Source organism: Microplitis demolitor, chromosome 6, assembly GCF_026212275.2.
Source record: "Microplitis demolitor isolate Queensland-Clemson2020A chromosome 6, iyMicDemo2.1a, whole genome shotgun sequence".
NCBI lineage: Eukaryota > Metazoa > Arthropoda > Insecta > Hymenoptera > Braconidae > Microplitis > Microplitis demolitor.
This window is the reverse complement of record NC_068550.1, coordinates 335,465-359,466: the sequence shown is the minus strand read 5'-3', so window position 1 is coordinate 359,466 and position 24,002 is coordinate 335,465. Positions and strand designations below refer to the sequence as shown.

Genomic DNA, 24,002 nt, shown 5'->3' with positions numbered 1-24,002 from the left:
AGGGCGCGCAAAATGGGAAAAATATTCATTTTTTATCATGATTACGTAAACCTTGTATCTTTTTACTAGCGTTAAAGTAACATATTTTTTCAAAAAAATAAGACATGGCATTTTTCCCGCCTCTCTTCTTTAGATGTTAAAAAAAAAGTAAAGCAAAATAATAAATAATGTAACAAAGAAAAAAAAAATTATAAATAAAGAGAAAGTAGAGATTTTGGGTTGTGAAAGGCTATAAAGCCATTTCTGGATGGGTCTCTTGGCAAACTGTTCTAACTTTACTTGGTTTGCCCGACTTGAGAGTAATACATTTCGTAGACTTAAACATTTTTTCCTTCTCTCTTTTTTCACTCATGCAATTTTCTTCTTCTTTTTCTTCTTCTTCTTCTTCTTCTTTATACCTATACCTATACACATTTATTTTATTTTTTCGTACTTTATTTCTTTGGTATCTCGACAAGTTATTTGCGTCGTAACTTTAAAGTTGTAGACCGAGAATAGCCAGTTCGATTTATCGTAAGAATTAAATAGATATCCTCAAAAAAAAATATAAATAAAAAAATACATTTCCGTAAATTCTTAGCAACTTCTTACTTAAAACCTTTAAAAGTAACACAAAAATCCATTACCGTATTATGATTTATAATTTATCTTTTACCCATTCACGTGAAATGAAATCCGTTAGAACAAAGAAACAAATAAATAAATAAATAAATTTAAAGTTTAACTTTGCAAATGCAGTTTTGCTAAAAAATAAATTTTATCATTATTATTATTATTATTATTATTATTATTATTATAATAATATTTTTTAGCAAACTCTTACGGCAGTTCTTTTAATAGGTCACCGTAAAAGTTAACCGTCAAGTGCTTAATGGAACTTGTGCGGTAATACTTATTTTTATTCTTCCTTCTCTAGTCATTTATATTTTTATTCAAAATTACGTCTCTTTGAACTCTTTTAATTATTAGATTATAAATTATAATTTATAAAATTTCTAAAAACTATTTTTATTCGATACTGGGTGTGAATAAAAAAACAAAAAAAAAAAAAATAATAAGTTGTAAAAATATATTTTTGTGTTGCGAGTATAGTAACAAAGAGAGAGTTGATATTGGTAAGAACAAAGGGATGAAGCATTGAGGCTTTAGTAGACTCAGCTATCGCAATTCATTTCCCTTTGAGAGTACAACTATTTGGAGCAACTATCCGTATAGTTTCGGGGAATCGGGATGGCCCAAATGGTAAAAGGGATCCAGAGTATAAGGGATTGTTGGGTATAGAGAGTCAAAAAAAGTTTAGTTTTCAATAAAACCTTGTAGAATGGATTTTCGTATCTTTATATATCTATATATCTAGGTTATATAATAGGATAAGAGTGAGGGAATGTGCTTGAGACAAGTGATCAGCTGGAAAGATAACGAAGCTATGCGATGGTATTGTAAGTCGTAAGGGGTTGAATGGTGTTCGAGGGGTAAAATAAGATGACGAGGCTAGTAGAGGGGTAGTAGAGGGGTAGTAGAGGGGTAGTAGAGGGGTAGTGAGGGTAATATCCTGGTATAAGAAAGGGTGAACCAAGGACACAGAGACGACTTGGCTATTATAGGAGGACATGCGGAGTTTATGGGTGTCTTGGGATTCCGAGAATAATCCTGGCATTTGGTATTCACCGTCTGAATTGCTTAGTGAATCTTTAATTTGTTAAACAAAATATTCTCATGGGTTCTGAAATATATTTTTAATTAATAAAATATAAATTTAAATATTTAAACTTTTAAGTTTAAAGAATAATATTTGTCTTTATAAATTTTTAATTATAAAAATAAACTTTTCAGATAAAAAATATTCGTTGTCGTTTTAAAGAGGGTTGAGAGTGGATAGGATGGGTGGACTATAAACTAGCAAACTGCACCTGCCATCCACTTGACGTAACAGTATGGCTACTTAGACCTGGCTGCAAATAATCGTCTCTTGACATTTTTTATTATTTATTTTCCGAAGCTCTTATTCACTCGCTCGGCATTTTCCAGCTCTTGTCTCTCAGCTTCTTATCGAAAAATAAAAAAATAAAAAGACCACGATTTTAGAAATGCTTAAGATGTTTGCTCGTTCAAGTGTCTCCAACAACAACAACAACAACATAATAATAACAATGATACCAGTAAAAAACATGAAAATGTTTATTTAAACCACTAGTTATTTACAGATAAGCCCGTTACATGTATCGAGTATATGTATAGTTAAAAATACGTGTCAAGATCTCTGCTCGGATTTAAATAAAAATTTAAATATTACGAGAACGGGATTCGGAATTTACTGAAAAGATGCTCGTCCACGTGATAATTTTTTTCGAGGAGAAAATAAGTTGCTCGCTCGGTGGAACGCTGGTTGGTTTCAGTATGATTTGGTTTAGTAGTGTGTGCTGGCTGGATATAACGCATTTGGCGACTCTCCAGGCGCACTGCGGCCCTGTTGTCGTCTCGAACGCTGGCTGGCAATCCCCGGGGATGTTCTCGAGGACGTCGCGGGTGGTACCCACCAACAGCGTAATATCACGATACCAAACTACCAAACGTAACTGAGTAAAAGAGTATATAATATATATATATATATATATATAAGGTATTTTCCCTCTTGTAAACGTGAGCTCCACCAACTGAGACACTAAATTGTATGCTGTGGTTTGGTTTATAAGTATATTATCATATTCTCGACGTGTTTTTTTTTTTTTTTTTTTTACGTTCACTATAAAACAATCAAAACTCTTGTCATAAATCATAGCTAAACTACAGATCTATATTTTTTATATTTAATTAATAAATAATTTATTATCACTTATCATCCATGTGAAAAATTGTCGACTGGGGAAACCTTAGCTCGACAATATCTGAAGACAGTTTTGACGAAAGATAATTCGATTGAATTGGGTCACGAGTTTGAACAAAAACTTAACGCTTATCTCGTTAGTAAGAAAAACGTATCTGGGGATTTGGTGGTAGTGGAAATGGCGACGTCGAGCTTGGGGGTTAAAGCACTGTGTGTTTTACTTTCATACAACAAAAAAAATAAGGTAAAAAATCAAGAGTTTAAGATCCTAGATAATCTCTCTTGAAAAGGTACAAAATGTTTAAGGCAAATGTGTAAGGGGGGAGGGGTAGTAAAAGAGTAGACGACTAATGCGCAGTAAATACGCAAAAACGTTTGACAAGGGTTCTTACTGGTTTCCGAGGGTGTTGGATGAGTGTATACATGTTACTATATATGTGTATGTATATGAGAGATGTATAATATACGAATATAATATGATTTTGGGGTGGTGATCAAAAACTGTCGTTTAGAAAACCAGAGTAAAGGGGAAGAATAAAAATCGATGTTAAAAGAGCTCATTCAATTTAAACTTGTCTTTTATTTTTATTGCCTTATTGGTTACTTGCCCTTTTCATTCTTAAAATCTTTCCCAAATATTTTTCATAAAAATATATTTTTCATTCCACCCGAAAAATTTAAATTACAAGTTCGTACCATAGAAATTTATTTCCAATAAATTTAATATCCGATGTCACTTGAATTATTTTATTAAATTTTTTATTGTTGTCTTTTGGTTTTAAAATAAAGACTCTGTTGATCAGGTATGCGGTGGAGTGTACACAAGCATATACAAGCTGCAAAAGCTTATCAAGCAATCGAAAATTAATTTTTCGGTTTTTATAAATTTATAAATAAATATAATATCGCAATCCTTTTTTCACTTGAATGCTTTCATTGTACCAAAAAAAAAAAAAAAAACGTTCGGTATTATTAAATATTAAGTTTTCAATATTTTTTATTTTACTTCTTTCAAAGAGAATTATGAATAATATTTTAGAGTATAAAGTAATAAATTAATATTTAATAAAAGGAACATAAATATTAAAATTTGTTAATGAATAAATGTCTTTGAGCTTTATATTAATAAAGCTCGAATAATATATATTATAAATTTAAACGCGTGTTTGACATTATATCCAAGGGATTAAATTTTAAAATTGGTTCCACTACACTCATACACACGATTTAAAATTGCAAATTTATTCAAAATAACATAAAAAATTTTAAACTCAACCATTCTTATTCACAAACAATTTTTTATCAATTACATTTTTTTTTATTTATTTCCTAATTTTTATATATTTATACCTAAAAATCAGCATTCATTTTAATCCTCTTTGGATCTAAATATAAAATTTTATCTATTTTTCACTATTCAATAAAGTTTATGACAGGAATATTAATAAAATCCAATAAATTAATTTTTTATAAAAAAAAATACCGAACGTTTTGAAATTATTTGAATTAAACACATTTTACCACACTCAGTTGCAAAATAGATGCACAGTCTAAATAACAATGATAATAATTAATCAAATATTTATAATAATAATAATAATAATAATAATAATTATATGCAATGTGAAAGCATACACATGACGCGGCGGCGGCCAGAAGCGCACTGCACACACTGACAATATGATTTCGTAGCATCTCGACTTTCGTATTATGTCGATTATTTATAATTTACATGGTTTTCAAACCATTCGTTTAAATATATCAATTTTAATTAATTAATTATTTAAAAATTTTTTTTTATTCGTAACCCGAGTCATTTTTGAGGTTTTTTTATTTTGCAATCCACGGGGTCCTCATGTGTGGGATGCAATTTTGTATCAACTCTACACATCAATAACCAACAATTATATTTATTACTCTAATTTATTTATTAATTTACAGATTAATAAATAAATTAATGAATTTATAAATTTTGTTGGTGATTCGTGTAAGAGATATAAAAAATAAAATTAATGGGCAAATTTACAGATTTAAAATTTTATTTATTTTTTTGTTTATTTATTTATTTACGTTTGTTTATTTATAAATTTAGTAGGAAAAGTATTGGGATAGGATCGATTTATAATTTGGAGAACAAGAGAAATCGCGAGTCACGTTCCAGGTGACAGTGTCGATTATTTGATTTGGTTTCCGCACAGGGCTCAACACCTGGGGTCCAGTCTCGTACATTCAGTTTCAGTTACAATCAAATGTCCACTTTATTTTCTGGTATTTGTCATAAAAGCAGCCCTTCGAAACACCTCTCGAGGTTTCTCTCTTTCTCCGGCAATTTTTCCTACTTCCGTATTTCCAAATTAAGCCTGATTATTTTTTTGCTTGTTATGATTTTAAGTGCTTAAATTTACATTTAAAAAGCAAAAATATTTTTCACAACAATGCCTTTTTGGTTGATTCAAAATTTTTTATTCAACATTTTTTTTTTTTTTTTTTTTTTTTTATTATTATAATTTTTTTTGCGGTCGATTTTAAATTTGAATCTGAATGTACAAACCGGAACTTCAGTCGAATGCTACTGGAATATATCATAATAAATACAGAATATTATGCTAAACCTAAAAAAATACAAAAAAAAAATTTTAAAATAAATAATAATAAATATCAATGTATTGTTTACATAAATACAATGTAACATTTGTTCGTCCAGTGGCCTGCGGAGCTCGAATTTTGTTACCACAATTTTTTTTTAGTGTCCATTGAGTTTTTATTTTTAGAAAAATTCATTTAATTTTTGAGGTAATTTGAATTTATTCATAATTTCAAGGAGAATTAAATAAATTTAATTACAAGAGGACTAATTATTTAGCTCTTCTGTATATGTGTATGTATATTTATGTTTATACATATGCATACTCTGACGGAAACGCGTATACGTGTTAAAAAAGCCTTTGCTCGGAATAACTATGTATAAATATTTAAAACTAGAGCGAGAGCGCGACATACAAAGCAATAAGAGAGTTATAAAGACAGTGTGATAGTGACAGAAAGATCTAACAAAACTTATATAGATATATATTGTTTTATATATATACTTAGTAGACAGAGATAGAGATAAAGGTAGATAGAGGTAGAAAGATCTAATGAAATTCGTAGCGAGTGCCAAGCCCGAGAAATTATCTTCGACTTCCGGTCCAAGCCAGAGCGTAACGTAACGTAACGGTTTTCCATTAGAGGTTTGGCTCGTTAGAGTACAGACCAGACATTAAATCCGCCTGCCTGCCCGCCTTTATACTCCTTGGAATATTTGAGTTCCTCCGATTCCTTCTTCGCCGGCGCTATAATTTCAAGACTTGTTAGGATTCGAACTTACATACATGTACTAAACTCTTTAGTCTTTATCTCAAGTGCCTCTTCTTCCTTATTACCACCATCTCAATGAGAGAATAAACTCAAACAAACTTGAAGACTTAATTATTAAACCTTTCCAAACAACAAACTGTTTTATTAATTGCTCGATAAATTATAATACTAATAAAAATAATAATTATTATTAATAAATTTGTAGAACAAGTCTGTAAACTATAAGCTGGCTTTATTTTAAAAACTCAAAGGATTTAAATAGTTTAATTTTAACAATAATTAAATACCCCAAAGCTACTTTGTGTAAATTAATTAGCTTGCCGATTAAAATGTGGCTGCTGTTTTGTTGATTTAACTTGAGCTCCGCGGGTTTGGCCATGCATTGTAACACACAATTGTTTATGTATAAATTAATTAATTAATTAATTAATTAACTAATTGTATACACAAAGACGCAATCAATCACAATAGATATGGTAAACGAAATTGTATAAATATAATAATAATAATAATTAATAAAATGTGAATCTTGCGAAGACTGTGGAACGTAGCAAGGTTCCCTTGTAACAGTACAGCCAACCAAACAGCCGTGACGAGCTAAAAATATTGTTAGTTTTTTCTTTTTTTTTTTTTTTTTTTTTTTTCAGCGTCTTCAGTGTTTTTGTATTTAATTACTCAAACAAATAACTAGTACTTTGGTGGATTAATGTTGATCCGTGGGATTTGTTTTTTAACAAAAAAAAGGACACGAGCAAGCATCAACTAAATACTCGCGATAAAAACAATAAATAAAACACAGGCATTCAACACATTTAACATTTTGCAATCTTTTCTACCTTACTCATAAAAGTTTAAACATTTAACACACAAAATTGACGCTTGCTCGTTATTTCAATTTTTTTTATTTAATAAAAGGAGGTACGATCTTTTTTTTTTTTTTTTTTTTTTTTTAACTTAAAATGGTAATTGAGTAAAAGCAATTATGGTTTTAATTTTAATTTACTTGTCGTATTGTAACAATTTATTATAAAGTTTTCAAGTTTATTGATAAATTTTTTTTTTTTTAAATCTGTAAAAATATTTAGGATTTGTTTAAAAAGGAATAAATTTTAAATTCTTTATATAAAAAAATGTGTACGACAAAGCTTGTAAAATGTGATTATGACGTTAAAATAGGTTCTTTTGAAGTGAAGAGATTTTAAGAAGAGGTATCACTGTCAGTTACGATCGTACCTTCTTTTAAAAATAATAAAAAAAAAAAAAAAAAAAAAAAATAATAGAAATTGTGAGGAGCAAAAAAGGTAAAAGAAGTAGGGTGATACGTATAGGAGATGAAGAGATGTCAGTGGTTGTCAGTGAAAAAAAAAAAATATAAAAAAACGTATATAGATAGATAGATAGAAAGATAGATGTGTTGGTTTGGGAGTAACTACAAACGACCTAGAAAGGGATTAAAGTTGAAGTAGCGGATTGAGGTTTTGTTTGGGGCGAATTGACGTGGATGCTACGAGAAAAAAAAAGTTTAAGGATCAAGACAAAGGATAGGATCGAGCGAGCGAGTGAGCGATTAAGTTGACGTGAGTTGTACGATTAAGAGGCACCGTACCATCAACACCTCCGACACAGAACTGATGCTGAGGACATACATGGTGACGCCAACTTCTACGGGTGGACCTGGAATCAACAAAAATACCAAGCGGCTTGCTGCACGATCATATCTCCAACAAATTTTATTTAACAACATATCCACCTTTTTTCATGTCCTTTATTTTTTTATTTTTTTGTCACCGCCATTTATTTAATTTTTTTTTTTCTGAAAATTAAAATTATTATTTTTTGTAATCTTGTCTTAATTAGAGAATAAAGAACGTGAAAAAATCAAGTGAATTTTTTTAATTTTTCCTGAAAAAAAAAAAAATAAATAAATAAATAAAATAAAGTAAAAAAACGTTGTATGAAGAAATAGCTCCTACCCTGCACGGAACCAAATCAACGGTTGTTAGTCCAGGCTAGAAAAAATTATGTTAAACTTAGTCTAATTATTAAAATAATAATAACAATTAAAATTATAAAATAAAAATTTTTTTTTTAGAAATAATTGTTCCAGATTCTTGGATCAGTTGCGTTTAAGAGTGGGTTTTGTGAAGTACCAATTAATTATATAAGGTGAGTGTTGCACGGAAGGGAATGTGGAAGACATCATGTCAACTTAGTACCCTCATCACCGACCGTCTTGTGCAGAGGTCAGGTATTTACTCTTTTATTTTTTTTCACTCGCGTTTTTACCCAACTTGTGTAAAAATATCTGTTCAAGTATTTGGAGATATATATATATTTTTTTTTGTTGTTGTTTAACAAAATGTAATATAAATAATTTAGCATGACGTTGATACGCGTTACAAAGGGTCGAAGAAATTATCAGTGCTGGCAGCGGGCAGCCCATCTCAGCAGCCGCGGCATAGCAGCTAGCGTCTAATGGGATGGCATATTTACTTAAATATATAAAGGTATATAAATATATGTCACGAGCGTTTTCTCTTATATAATATTTACTTTTAAATTACACCCAAAGCTCGTGCTCATATATTTATATTTAATTATCATAAATATGAAAAAAAATTCTAGAAATAACTCGCTCATAAATTTAAAAAAAAAAAAAAAAAAAAAATCAAATAAATTTCGCTAACATTCTAGACCGAATTCCATAACTTATTAAATAAGAAAAATTAAATTTTGAATTTCTATTTACAATAAAAAATAGGGAAATATTTTTAACAAATTTAAATTTAAATATTTATGGAAACTAATGTAAAAAAAAATATAGGGTGTGGATGCCTTACAGATAACTGTGAGAAAAAATTTATTTTAAAAAAATTTCATATAGTAAATATATATGTATTAAAATTCAAAGTTTAAAGTTATCAATAATTTATATAAATTTAAATTTTTTGCATGCCGGTGTCTATGAACGACATACATTTTTCTAAACCCACTAATGAGGAACGCATTTTAAATAAAATATTAAGTATTTTATTGACTAGTGTATTGATTATGAACAGGTAAACAAGGGAAGTGCGATTTTGAATAAAATAAATTGCGCTAACATATATGACCATTAATTAAAATATTTGTCTCTAATTTGATCACAGTGCGAGTGTATCAGTGTATCTAACGAATAAAAAACCAACGGCTCCCTTTAATTAAAATAATAAGGTAACACAAGTGGTTCTAATGGTTCTAATGGTTATAAATTTAAAAACAAGACAGAGTAATCGAATTTTTAATTAAGATGGTCAATATAATGAAAAAGAGAGTCAACTAATTTAATGAAACGGACACTTGGTTCTTGTTATCCTTAAACCTCTTGGCCCTACTCGTTGTCTTATTGTCTTTGTTCACTACAACTTGAGATACCTCTTTTATACTCGTTCACCTCTCGAGCCCTCTCGATTAAACTGTTTCATCCACTCTTGATTTTCAAACTCAACTCATCCCATTTTATCTCATTCTATTCTATTCTGTTCTATTCTGTCCCATCTAGTCTCTCAAACCACGGGGACTGCTGGGCTTTTATCAGTTGAGAGCACAACCGACGTAGCAGCGACGTGTCCACATCCGCTTGGCGTGTCCTGTTCTCTAACAGTGACGAATGTCCTTGTGTCCACCACACCGTCCAAGTGTCGTCGTGTCCTGTCGTAATTAACTCCCTGCTGCGCGTAAAATCGCTCCCGTGACTCTACTACATCCTCGTCGACGTACAATCCACTATACGTCAATATCCGACAGACTAATAAAACAAAAATAACAAAATCCCAGCTCCTAATCAAACTAAATGCTACCGACTAGCTAAAAACGATAAATTATTTATTATTTTACCTTTTTCGACAGTAAATATGTATAACTTTTATTAATTCCAGAGCTCAAATTTACTGATTTACTATTTTAGCTTTTTTTCTTTTATTTTACTACTGACGTTTCCATTAGAACCACGAGACTTTGGACGGGAGAAAATAAATATGGAAATTTGAAAAAAGTCAAATAAATATTAAAATATGCAGAGAAGACCGGGGCACGATTAATCTTCTCAAACATTTGCCAAAAAACAAAATTATGATGATTGTTTTCGAAATCGACCAAAAGCCTCAAAAAATAATTAACAGCTTAGGCGAGCGGTCGTGCCCTGGTCTCCCTTATGGGAGTAATGACAATAAATTATTTTATCTAAAATTTACCGAGCAAATGATTCAGGAGATTGGTTTTGTTGTGGATTTAAAACGAGATAAATATTAGGTTGAGGTAAAATTTAAACGGGTTTTTTATAATCCTGAAGTCCATCTTTAAAAAATAAAAAAAAAAATACATATTTGGATCTGTGGGATTTGTGATAACTAAAGTTTGTAGCTCGATGATTTTTTTTTTTAATAAACTTTAAGAAAATATACATTATATCAATAGAACCAATTTTTGGTCATTATTAATTTATATATTTTCATTATGACGATTCAAACTACTGTAGCTCTGCAACCAGTTGATAACTTTGTCAAAAAATTATATAGAGTCTTATTCAATTATTTTACAGAAAATTAGTTAGTTAAAAAAAAAAATCATCAAACTACAGTCAAAAAAACGAGTGATAACTAATTCGGCGGTTGTATATATATTTTTTTGTATAAGAAGACCTAAGGTAGTACCATTTTGACTTCTGATAGCGAGCTGATACTCAAGACGTACATGGTGACACCGACCTCGACAGGCGGACCTGAAATTAAGGTTATTAAAACTGAGTCGGCCTAGCTGGCCGAAATAACCAATCACAATGCTCTACGATCTTTATTTATCGATAAATATATTCTTTATTTTTTTCATTTTTTATAATTGTCCATATCCATAAAAAAATGGTAAAAAAAAAAAAAAAAAATTTAGAATAAAATTGAACAATAATGAGACTTATGTGGTAATTTAAAATGATTAGTCAACCTAGTTAGATATTAATAACTTTATTGAAATTTATTGGCTCGATAAATCAGTCAAATGATAATGACTTTTCAATATAATACAATCATAGTACAACGTAGTCTGTCATCTGGTGTACCACGGGTTAGCGTACGTTTTCTCGTATCTACTTTTTACGCTATCGATAAACCAGAACTATGTGACAGCACACCAAAATGGCCGGCGAATTAAATTTATATTAAACACACTTTTATATGATAACCAGATGCCGCAATGTCCATCGGATTATCATTCAAATCACACCAACACATTAACTGAGATACTTCTGAGTCATATTTATCATTGTCCATTGAAAAATTATTTTCAATCTTCTTTCAAAACAATTTACTGAATCAGGACCGTTAAAGTGAGAAAACTCACGCAACAAATACATAATATCATTTTTTTCCAACAATTTCTGCAGTATTAATTAAAGTAAAAATATAGACCAATGTACAAACAAACTTTCGTAGCATGTAAACAACAATAACAAGAGCAACAATATTAGTAATAGAGTACCGGAGAGTGACTCCCTTAACATCTTTGTGCTTCACACAACACACTAGCATGTAGTGCAGAGTGCAGCCAATATATATGTATATATAGGCAGTGTACCCATTGCAACAATACATTACTCCCTTTACCCCTGGTTGAGTAGCAACATTGTACATTTTAGTCCGAACATATACCCGTGACCCTTTAACCTATACGTGACGTATGTTACTCAGGGGGCTCGTATTTCATGATATTGCGAGTAGTCCCCCAAGCATCGGTACTATCCGGACTCTGGGTGACTGGCTGGCTCGTCGGCACCGTTATATAACGGATGAGTGCTGATATGCGACAGCAGTGTACATCAGGTATGGTCATTTTAGTTGATTGATATTTGTTGCAACTCCATGTTCACTAACGATTAATTTTTATCCATTTTTCACTACTTCTCACACTCCTCACACTTTTTCCTATATATATATATATATACAATTACATTTATATTGTGTAGGTTATTTTAGTCGAATGTTGGTACACAATATTTTCCTCGATGATATTTATCAGTTATTATCGGGTTAATAAAATGTATCGCTTTTTTATCAGGTCAATTTATTTACATATATTTAAATTTATATATGTTTCATTTAAATTAGTATGTGTGCGTGAGTGTGCGTATGTAGTGTAATGGTTGTTAATTAAATTACCCCAACGTTGCGGAAAATTAATACTTTCATTATTGAATTTAATTCGAGTTGATAATGGCATTCATGTTGATCTGATCACCCACTTTTACTAGTTTTTTTTTTTTTAAATTATTTATATACTTGTGTTCAATCATTAATTTTTTACTTTGTCATACAAGTATATTTAAAAAATTTAACGTGTAATTAGTTATTTTTCCATCCAGATTGACATATATTTATTTAGTTGGATAAATTAAATATGTGTACTAATGGATTATTTGTTTTTAAAATTAAGTTTATTAAATTATTGGCCGCAAGAAAATTATAAAACAAATTTTGTGGATAAAAACTGTATACTTGTAAGGATATTTTATTTAAATTCATTCCTTTAATATATCAATTGAATTTATTCGTTATTCGTTGTTACTTTATTTAACTTTATTCAATAAAACTTTTTATCGATAGTATAAAATTCAAAGAAGCATAGGTTAAATAACGCGAGGAAATAAGATTGAGAAGCATCAAGCGCATGCTGCAGATATTATTATTATTATTTTTTTTTTTTTACGTTTTCAACCAGAAGATTGAAAATTGAATGCTTGCATATTTCCGCACTGCACTCTCTCATTCTTTCTCTGGTTTTTTTCCTTTCAGCTTGCGTCTGACCACATTCTTTGCCGATACTTAATCAAATCCTTAAGCTTTTATGTACATATATTAGATAGCTATCTCAATCGATACACGTCTCTCTTAATGTTTTAACCTATCTACTCATAAAAATTTATGTCCTGACCCTACTGCAAGTCATTTTCTTACAATATATTTCTAAAGCTTTATAACTTCATCCTCATAAAAAAAATATAATTAAAAAAGTATTAATTGACAATTAAAAATAAAACAATTATCCAAAAATATGTATTCAGTATTTATCGTTTTGATTGCCCTATTTCAATGACCTTTGATATTAATCCGCGAGCTCAATTGAAAAAAAATGTAAGCACCTCGCCAGGCAATTAAAAAAACAGATTATCATTTCGGGTATGTACTAAAAAATAATTTATCGAAGCTTAGCAATAGACTATCACGATTGGGTCAGCTATTTGCTGTAAATTGTACTTTTGACCTCATCCCTCTACTACCAAGTAAATCCTTTTAAGGACGCGATACGTTGCCATAGTAATATCTCTTGTCTGGGGATTGGCTTCTGGAAAACCCATCGCCGAGAATCACGTCCCGTAGGGCGACATTTGAAAGAGAGACTGATACAACACACACACACACACATATATAAAAAAAAATCCATGAAAAAAAAGACTAAGGGAATAGAAATGACGAAAAAAAAAAATCTTTTATATACATATAGCTACATTGAATATGTTGGTAAAAAATAAGACCAGTCATCGTTCTTTGGCGATCGTGACCGGAAAGTGAAAAGTTGGCGATTGAATCTAAAGTCTGAGTAGCCGTACGTCTCTATAGATCCAGATATAAATGTGCCTTGATGTTCAATACCGACATCAATACCGTGATTTTTACAAATTCGAGATTCGATATGTATCTGGGTCAAGTCAACATTTTAACATAAAAATATTATTTATTTTAAAATTCTCTCGTCATTTCGTACTGATCGTCAACATGTTCTTGATAATGTATAGCTCTATTTTTTTTACGTAATTTATTAAAATAAAAAAGATAAATCTTTTGTTGGAGAAAAAATTCAGTGGACGAGACGGGAATAAATGAAGTTGATGTTGGTAATTATGGTTAAGAAAATAAAAGAAATGGATGACAAGATAGTATATATATTTGATTGTTTGTGTGTGTGTGTGTGTTGGGTTTGGACCAGGACCAGAAGATACTATTAACGGTAACCCGTGGCAACTCTCGACGTCCCAACATCGATCGGTGTTTTACCGAAAGCCAAAGCCCCGCCCTAACGCCAGCGAGGTGTCCCGAAAATTTGACTTCTCTGCGACCGCTGTCGCCACAGCTGAATGATTCTGTTTGTAAAGGTGACAATGCCTCGGTTTTAAGAGAGAAAGACCGACAGATAGTATTGAGCCCGAGTTATATAGAGGACTGAAAGTGGATCACAGTCAAGGGGTCAGAGATGCCATTAACCCATTGGCTATTCCTGGAATCACTTTGAACAGGCTGACCAGTTATTGATACATTCCCCTTTGCACCTTTCAATTAAACGTTTACTTTGTGTTTGTTCAATATTCACTCACTCTCTTTAGTCGTTTAAATAAATTTTGTTATACTCGAATTAACAATTTTTCTTACTTTTTATTTATATTTCAATTTAAGATTATTGATTGTTAGTCATTTATTTAAGTACAAAAAAAACCGAAAACATCCCTAAGCACTATAAACTACCAATACAAATATAGAAAGAAAAAAAATAATAAAACAAAAGAAAACAAAAAACATCAAAGGCATCAATCGATGAACACTCAACACCAGCAATTGCAAGTCTGCCGTTTATTGCTGGCCCTTGTCATTCTTTATTTTTCTATCTCTTTCACTTGTTCGAACTCTCAATGGCAAAAAAAAAAAACAAAAAAACAATAAAAGTAAAAAAAGAATAAATAATAAAAAAAAAGCACCAAGAGAGAGAGAGAGAGCGAAAGAGAAAAATTCCTGACAATCACACGTACAATTGGAGCATTGCTCTGGTCTCCAACTCGACCTTCGAGACGGTCTTATTTCGATACGATTATTGTACTATCGACCTCGCCTTTCCGTTATATACTTCGGACAATGGAAGCTAACAGGAAGTCGTCTTCCTCTTCGTCCTATCGCGGTTCTCTACTTGCCCTCAGGAAGACAAAATAAAAGTAAAAAAAAAAAAAAAAATCAACGATAAAAATAAAACTTTGAAAAGTTAAGACAAAATACTTTGATAACAATAATAGCAATATATATATTTTTCGAGTATTGCTATAATTTTATACTTTGATGAATTTATCTTATTTAAAAAGTATGATATAGTAGTATAGCATTATTTAGTATTTATACGTCATAAACTTTTGAAAGAAGATTGCCCCGAATCCGAAAAATGTTTAAAGATACGTTGATGGAGCTTTACAACCCCGGATAAACGGAAATAAAGTACATGGAATAGAGTAAGGGAGAAAAAGACAAATAAAAAAAATATAAAATAAAACAAGAAATAATGTAGAGAGTTTTATATGATAGGAAGGAGGGGAATCAATAAATAATGTGCAGTGGAACGATTCAAAACTCGGTGAGTAGGGCACTGTGGAGACAGTCTTTATGCCGGAATGGCGACGGAAGAAATTGCCATCATTTATTTATTCTCGACATGGCATCATGACTTGAAGTATCTCGGTTACTCTACACTTATACTTTCTTCTTTCTTTCATCTACACTCATTTACACCCACACTCGTTCCCTTTTTTCGACTTGTAATCAACATACGGATTGTATTTTTTTTTTTTTTATTTTATTTTTTTTTTTTTTTTAAATTATTACAAGATCTATTTTCTTGAATATCACTTGAGTTTATTGGGTTGACTGCCTACAATGCACCTAAAAATTTTATCTCAATGAATTAATAATGAGTGATTATAATTTTTTTTTTTTTTTTTTTATTAAATTTTGATACCAATTGGATGAGTTTAAATTACAGTATCTTTAAAATTTTATCTATAATTAAGAAATTTTTATTTTGAAGATACAATTTTAAATTAATTTGTGAGATGAATGACTAATGGAGTTAATAAAAAAAATTACTCACCTCCATAATTCGGCCTTACTCTTTTATCATAACTAACTGAAAATGAATCTAGTATTGCTGAAATATTAACGTCGCCCAACATGCTACCACCTGCAGCCCTGTAACATAAAAAATTAAAAAAATTATAAATTATAATTTAATAAAACCAGGTGAGAGTGTAATAAAAATCACCGATTAAAATTAAAATTAAAAAAAAAAAAAAAAAAAGCTTTTACTTAAGCTTAGGAATTTAAACATCGAAGAGTTAAGTGCCCACGTCCTACTAACTCACACCACACGTACGGACGTGGACTGTCGTAAAGTAAGCTGCTTAACGATCACATTAAGAAACGCTTACCGGGCATTTCCCATCGACCAATAAGCTACGTTGCAATAGCTAAAGTCCCAACTCCAAAGGCTACTGCCCACTCTGACTAATTTATACTTTACTGCTTTTTTATACAACTCTAGTACCATCAAATTTATCTCTTTCAATCCAACTAGCCTTCAGCTCAATAATGTTCTTAATAATAAAATTCAAAAATTAATCAGCGTAATTGATTTTTTTTTAAATATAAAAAAAAAAAAAAAAAAAAAAAAAAAAAATAAAACAGTATATATTGCTATCATCAAGTTGATGTTTTTTATTATCGACAGCGTAAAAATTTTAATCAAAGTTGCTCGTGGGCTATGGGGCCGCTGTAATAATGAATGAACAAGAGGAAATAAGAGAAAGAATATAAAGTTGTCAGTAGATTTAACAGTGAAAGGAATTTGTGGAGAATCTTAATTTTTTTCTAATGAAGTAGTTTAATTAGTTTTGCCGTCGAGCCATGGTAAGGAACGATGAGGCATTGGCCAAGTATTTTAAATAAAAAAATCTATTAAAACTCAGGTTTTATTCTATTTTTTTCTTTTTATAAAATAAGTTAATTAATTTTAAATGTCATAAAATGTATATGTACTTTGGAATATTAAGGAGGAAATGAGGAAAATTATAAAACCCAAGAGTAATTAGCTTATTAATATTTAATAAGTACTTTGAAGATTTTAAAAGAGAAAAAATAATAATAAAAACAAAGTTTTATGTGCAGACAACTCACGGTAATATAACATGCTAAGCTATACATTATTGTCGTTATGACCGTTAATTATCCATAATAATTTTCCAGTGTGGTTTGACTTCAAAAGAGCCTCGAACATATGCGCGGTTCTGTGTATAACTCGTGGTAACAGCCGTAATTTATCGTTAGCTTCACCCTATTTCGCACACAGCAGACTCTATCCTTCTGACTCTCGGACTACCTCTCGCTCTTTCATTTTATATCGTATCACATTTTTTTTTTTTTTTTTTTATTTTTTTTTTTTATTTATTATTATTTATTTTCCATTCACTCTCATAAGCTCTTTTATTTTATTAATTTACTATATAATTCCATCAACTAATAATTAAAAATAAATTAAGGGATTATAATTATCACTAATGTACGAGAATTAGTGGATTTACGTCAAGTATATAGATGTATGTGAATATATAGATGATATAATCAGAGACATGGTCGTCAATTTCTCATCCGTATCTAGAGATTCTCGAGCGGAAATTGATTGATAGACTAATGAGATTCGGTTCGCCGTTGAGTTTAGTCGGTAATTACTTTAGAATCCACCGGAATCAAGGGTGGCTGGGCGGGCAGCAGGCACATCCAGCATTCAGCACCCACCCGTTGTGTCTGTGTCGGTATTGGTGTTAGTGTTGGTGTTGGTGTGGTGTTTCGACCCTTGAGAAACCGATGAAAGCAATACCCGAGGGCTTTTGTTGCACGTCGCCCCAACTGTCACGAGGACAAAGACGTCGTTATGATGAACAAAAAAATATTTTAAAAATATAAATACAAAACCAAACAAAAGGCTCAACTTGAATCTTGTACTCGAAAGACTGTCAACACTTGTTGTTGATGCTACTGTCGTTGGTGTTATTGTTGTTGTTGTTGTTTAAGGGCTGAAGCTCAAAGCGTAAAGCTCAAGGGCCGGGTGAGGGTTGAGGAATGAGGAGTGATGGGTGACGTCGGATGGCGGTAGTAGAGTCGGGCAGGAAGACTCTTAGCTTCTAGAATTGCATAATCAAGGTACACGGTTACTGAGAAGAGCAAGACCCTCGATTACTACTTGTGATGTACACTCTGGGTAAATATTAGTCAATTCAATGGTAGGAGGTTAATCGAGTGTCGAGTGTCGAGTGTCGAGTGTCGGTTCTATTATCGGTAAGAGCTATAACCAACACGTCTCGTATTAAACTTTCAAAATGCTTAGTCATCTTTAATAAATTATTTTTATTCTTCATATTATTTATCACATTGTTTTATATTTGATGTACATAATTTTTTTTTTAAACTCTAAGACAGTTATTAAGAAAAGTAAAAGAACAATAACTTAGTTGATGTAATTTGGCGTCTTTTTGTCAATAAACCTTTTTCATTGTTTCAAAACTCGGGCGTATCAGCATAAAAAGTAAGTGACGTCGTTGCGTCAAATGGACTCGTAAAAGTTGATGTTATCGTCGTCAACTATATTAACCTTTAAAAAAGCTCTCGAGTAACTTTTATAAAAATAAAACAAACAAACTACTGCTCTCTTTGCTCTCAAGACGAGTATTACCAAACATTTTTAAATATTTTATCTAATAAATAAATATATATACGTTAACAATAATATTAAATTTAAAGGTCAAATTAATATTGACATTTAAGCGCTCAAAAAGAGTTTACTTTAAACTCTATAATGTTTGAGTAAACCTAACAATTTTTCACGATGTGTCTTTTTATTAAACCCAAAGGTTATCGACGTCGGCTAAATAAATAAAAGTATCGTGAGGTATTTTTAGCAAACTGATTTTTTTTTATTTATTATTTTTGTTATTAACTTGTTACCGAGATGACGTAAATAGCCAAAGGTTGAGAAAAATTCTTTAACGTGACACTGAGAAGACATCGGATTTAACAATTTGTGGTATAAAAGAGTGACTGAGGAAAGCTTTTGATCGCAACATCCAGACACTAAACTTAAGACGAAAAAAAAAAATTTTAAGTATCTTTTTATTTGATCTATGTTCTTTTATTTTTTTACTCGAGAATGAACGACTGGAAAGTTGTTGCAGTAATAGGATCAGTCGTGAGCTTCTTCTAGAATCGAAACGAGCTTACCGCAACCTCCCCAAGACTTTTTTAATCCCCAACAAGAAAGTTTACTTTCCTACGGATGACAATCAGACTTGAGCTATTTTTTTTTCTTTTTCTTTTTTTTTTTTTTTTTTTTATTTTTTTTTTTATTTTACTCTAAATCCAGTTACACTGAAATATAAATCAACACACTTGTTTTGCAAATTTATACCTCGGGCAAAATATAAATTTTTATTGTCTGACACAGTTTTCGATATTAATTGATAATATTTTCAATCAATTACAATAAATAAATATAATAGTTATTACGATAATACTTTTTTTTTTTTTAACAATGTTCATGTTAAAATAACGAGTTATTTTTACATTTAATAATAATGTTATTTATTCCTTGATTCTGTTACGTCAAAGCTCTGACGTATCTTTGATGATATAAAAAAGCCCAGAAACGCTTTAAGCTATAAAAATAAATAAATAAATAAATAATAATTGGACTCTGTAAAAGAATACTTGGAAAAAAAAAAAAAATATTTTCAATATACTATTTCATCGAGTCTTTGTATTCTTACTACTTATTATACATAATAATATCATTTTTGTTTTAAAAATAAAATAACCAAATATGCACAAGATATTTAATTAACAAAAATAATTAATGCGTTCATTAAATGAAAGAGAATGCGGAAAAATTATAATGAAAAATATTTCTGCTGAATGAGCTGTAATTATTCCGTACAATACACAAATCTCTTTATGCCTGATTTACATTGTTGGGTGAATAAAAAAACATAAATTTGTGTAACCAACTGAAAAAATGGTGATTATAAAAAATAAATATGATGAACAATGTGTTTCCGGTCAGTAGATATTCCCGTATTTTTTTTTTTTTAACTTGTTATGAGAGAGCAAAAAAATACAATTATTATTATTATCATCCCCGGAGAAAACCAGTTACCACCGAGTTTATAACACTTAAACATTCCATCCAGTTAATTATCCTCATTTCGAAAAAAAATTCAATAAAAGCAAAAGAAAAAAAAAACAGATTTCAGGAAATTTTTTTGTTACGTGTACTTTTAACGAAAAGTGAGGTAAGAGTAATTGAGATTTTTTTTTCCTTTTGATCTTTAATGAGACGGTTGTTAACTCGCTGGTCGTAACGATAAAGTGTAGCTTTCATTAATGTTCACTTTTTTTTATTTTTATTTTTATTTTTGCTTTTACTTATACTTAAAATTTCTCTTAATGGAAAATTGATCGGTTCTTATTTCTGCTGAGAAAATCCTTTTTATCCAACATATTTTCAAGTACTTTTTAATCGAGTTTGATGATAAAAATTATAATACTTCAACGTCTATTCCTCCCTTTACTTTATTTTATTTTTTTATTATTGTCATTTATCGTTTTCTAGATAAAATAAATAATTAACTCACAAGCTCGAAAGATGTCGCCCTATACAAAAATTACGTTATAAAATAAGTGACTCAACGATATGGTCAGACATGACACTAAATATACAAACAAATATTTTCTCACATTAGCTAGGGAGTTCCTGATATTTACTATCTCTACTTGTATTTATTTATTTATCCAGTAGTTAAGTCTCAGAGTGGTCAGACACAAATTATTAAATTAACTAAAATAAATGATTTATATTTTTTGAGAGTAAACTAATTATCGAGATCTAAAGATATCTAGGTTTTATTTATGTCCATGTCACCAGCAGTTGTTTCAGCTCGTGATGAAAGAATAATACAGAGTATAGTGGTAGTAGAAAAAAAAAGAAAAAATTATGCTCATAATTGGAGGGTGATTGTGACGGAGCTCTTAACTGATGCCGGTGGATACGCACATCCACCGACTATAATACCTCAATATACGCTCTGCTCCCTCATCCCATTGACTACTTTTTTTTTCATTTTATTATTTCCCCAGTTGCAGAGCTGAGGAACTAGAGGGAAAATAGAGCCAAGTATTGCTCGATATCAAGCCAGGGGATTTTATGCGGGCGTTTATAAAAGGCACCCTAAGCTTTTATGGGCACGGGGGAGAGCATGATGCTGGTTGGGGATGAAAATACATCTTTGAACCTCTCTCTCTCTCTCTCTCTCTATACCGTGCTTACATTTATATTTTTTTATTCTTCCAAGGCATAATGGCACACTTGGGTATTAACTTAAAGTGCATGGAAATCAAACGGCGTTGATAGAAAAACATTTTGCCCTCACGGGATAAACGTTTACAGTATTGGCTTATTGTATATTGATGTCACGTTATTTAATTTTTCTAAAGAGTAGTAGAGATCGAGTGGAGGGGGTGGGGGGATTAATAATAAAGTTTAATTTTTTATTTTATTTGGTTTAAGTGTGTGAGAGCAAGTGAAAGAGTCACATGCAGACGACGATGGCCATCTGTTCTTAGTAAGGAATCGAGAGCCAACTTCGGGGGAACGATCTTCGTGAAACTTTTCACTCGCGTATTTCATCGGCGCTTATCCCTTTTAGCTCTTTCTTTTTTCTTAGCTAAGGTATTTTACGTTGGTTTTCTTTTTTCCTTTTTTTTTTCTTCCTCTCCCTCTGCTTCTGTACTCTTTCCTTCCACTCGGAAAGTAGAGCCATCGTACGATAATCGATCAACCGATGATCATATATCATTCAACGAGAATATATCTGGGTGTCCGGAATTGTTGGCTCGTTTATAAAGCTCATTTTTATTACTTCTAACGATCGATAAAATAAATAAAATGTTAAATTTTTTTTTCTTTCCGGTAATTTATTAGTTTTATTTGTCGGGTTTCCGAACAGATAAACCAATACATGTTGTTGTTGTTGTTTTTTTTTTTTTTCTAACTAAAATTTAAAAATAGCTATTATTTTTTTAATTAAATTTAAAAAATGGTTATGGTGTTTACACAAAAATATTTATGAGAAATAAATTTAAAGTTATATTATTGTGAAAAAAAGGGTAATAATGATAATAATATAAATAAAACAAGGAATGAATTTAAATGTAAAACCCTCGAAGCATTTATTTCCCAGGTGTAAATGTCTTTCTCGCAATCTAATCGTAATAATTTATCCTTTTATCTCAAATCGTATAACGTAGGAAAATAAAACCGACTAAAAAAGGAATAATAAAAAATAAAAGTATAAAAATAAAACGACAGCGTTGGATATCCAATCTCTTTTACGACGCGTAATACAACTTGCCATTCGTTTGTTGGTAGTGTGCGATCCTCTCTCTTTACTCTCTTCAATTCCTCTTTCACTTGCTCTGCTCTAGAGTGTAATCCCCTTTGAAACGATCCGGGCATTTTAACGAATAGAACGAATTGGTAAAGGAAAATAAATCGAGATCGATTACTCGGCATGTCTACTTCGTCACCGATATCACGAAATCTAAAGTCGAAAAACCTGAATAACGCGTGTGTGCCAGCCTGGTACTGCTGTGCACCTGGTACACCTACACTACTCACTTAACTCTACAAAACCATCGCCCCCCCCTCCCCCTTCACAGTACCCTTTACGTTCACTACTTTACGTTCACCGAGATATCCCGTCACGTCATCTATTGTCATCGATGCAAAAAAATTTTATTATCCAGCCCTTTTTTTTTTTTTTAATTCAATAAATAAAATGATAAATATTTAATATAAATAAAATTTTATATTTTATTTTTATTCTTTATCTGTAAAGTAATTCAAGTACAAGAGTAAACAGATGTTATTCTATCCTCCAATAGATCACAGAGTATCTAAATATGGGAATGTTACTGAGAAAATTGTGAAACAGCTGGAAAATTGCATCGCAAATAGTCAAGATCGAAAGAGACAGACACTAAAAAGCAGACATAAAAAAAATGTATCTTTTTATATTCTCCCTTCCTCTCTCTCTTTTATTTTCTTACCCAGTCTGTGTCGTATTGAAATATTATTGTGTCGTCTATTCAATTTGTCCTCTCCCCCCAGCCCACAGCACAAGGTGCACTATTCCAATGCCTAAAATTACAAATACACATTTCTAGTCTGTGTTCAGATATTAATATATTATTCAAACTCAAATACGTATATTTGTTCCCGCGTTTTCGAAATATATAGATATAGAGATATGTAGATCGAGAAAATGTATGGTTGTGTGTAAAGAGCATGTTATAAAGCAAACGTGCCAGCGGTGTGAAATTAGTGTCGGATAACTCTGTTTACAAAATTAGCAACCAAACGGTATATTTACGAAATTGGACTCTCAATCACTCAGCAATTACATCACCAAGAGTAATTACATTTAATTTTTGGTATTAATACGGCTAATCACAACACTATTTATTTAAATCACAAATTGTTTATACATTTTAATTAAATCAACTAATTTTAATATTAATTATTATTATTACCTTCCCTACTACCTCCGTCTATTCAATCATCATTAATTAGTTTTCGATTATAATTTTCATTTATTAGTATACTGATTTTTATTTAAATTCAAAAACTAACCAATCAATATATTATTCCCACTGGCTGCATCTGATTAAATAATAGTTAATATTCAATCCACTCTTACCCCATTCAATCCCGCTAATTAATTTATATCAATTTTTAATTCACGATTATTTATAGATTTTGTTAGTTACTTAATTGTCTGCCGATTCAGACTCTGAATTAAACAAACTAATTTGTTATTATTCAAATCTGCTGTCATTAATTTTCATCTAATTTAAATTATTTCATTATTATATTTTCT

At 30.5% G+C, this 24,002-nt stretch overlaps 1 protein-coding gene across 2 annotated transcripts in view; it reads right to left on the bottom strand.

The window, feature by feature from the left end:
* LOC103572802 (gamma-aminobutyric acid receptor subunit beta) overlaps nucleotides 1–24,002 on the bottom strand; it is a 74,085-nt gene that overhangs the window by 25,418 nt on the left and 24,665 nt on the right. For both annotated transcript variants that reach the window (XM_008551582.1, XM_008551583.1), the window contains exons 2-3: nucleotides 16,112–16,209; nucleotides 10,873–10,940 (exon numbers count right to left, since the gene is read on the bottom strand). In XM_008551582.1, coding sequence (XP_008549804.1) covers nucleotides 10,873–10,940; nucleotides 16,112–16,209 — 166 coding nt within the window. The remainder of the gene's footprint in view (nucleotides 1–10,872; nucleotides 10,941–16,111; nucleotides 16,210–24,002) is intronic.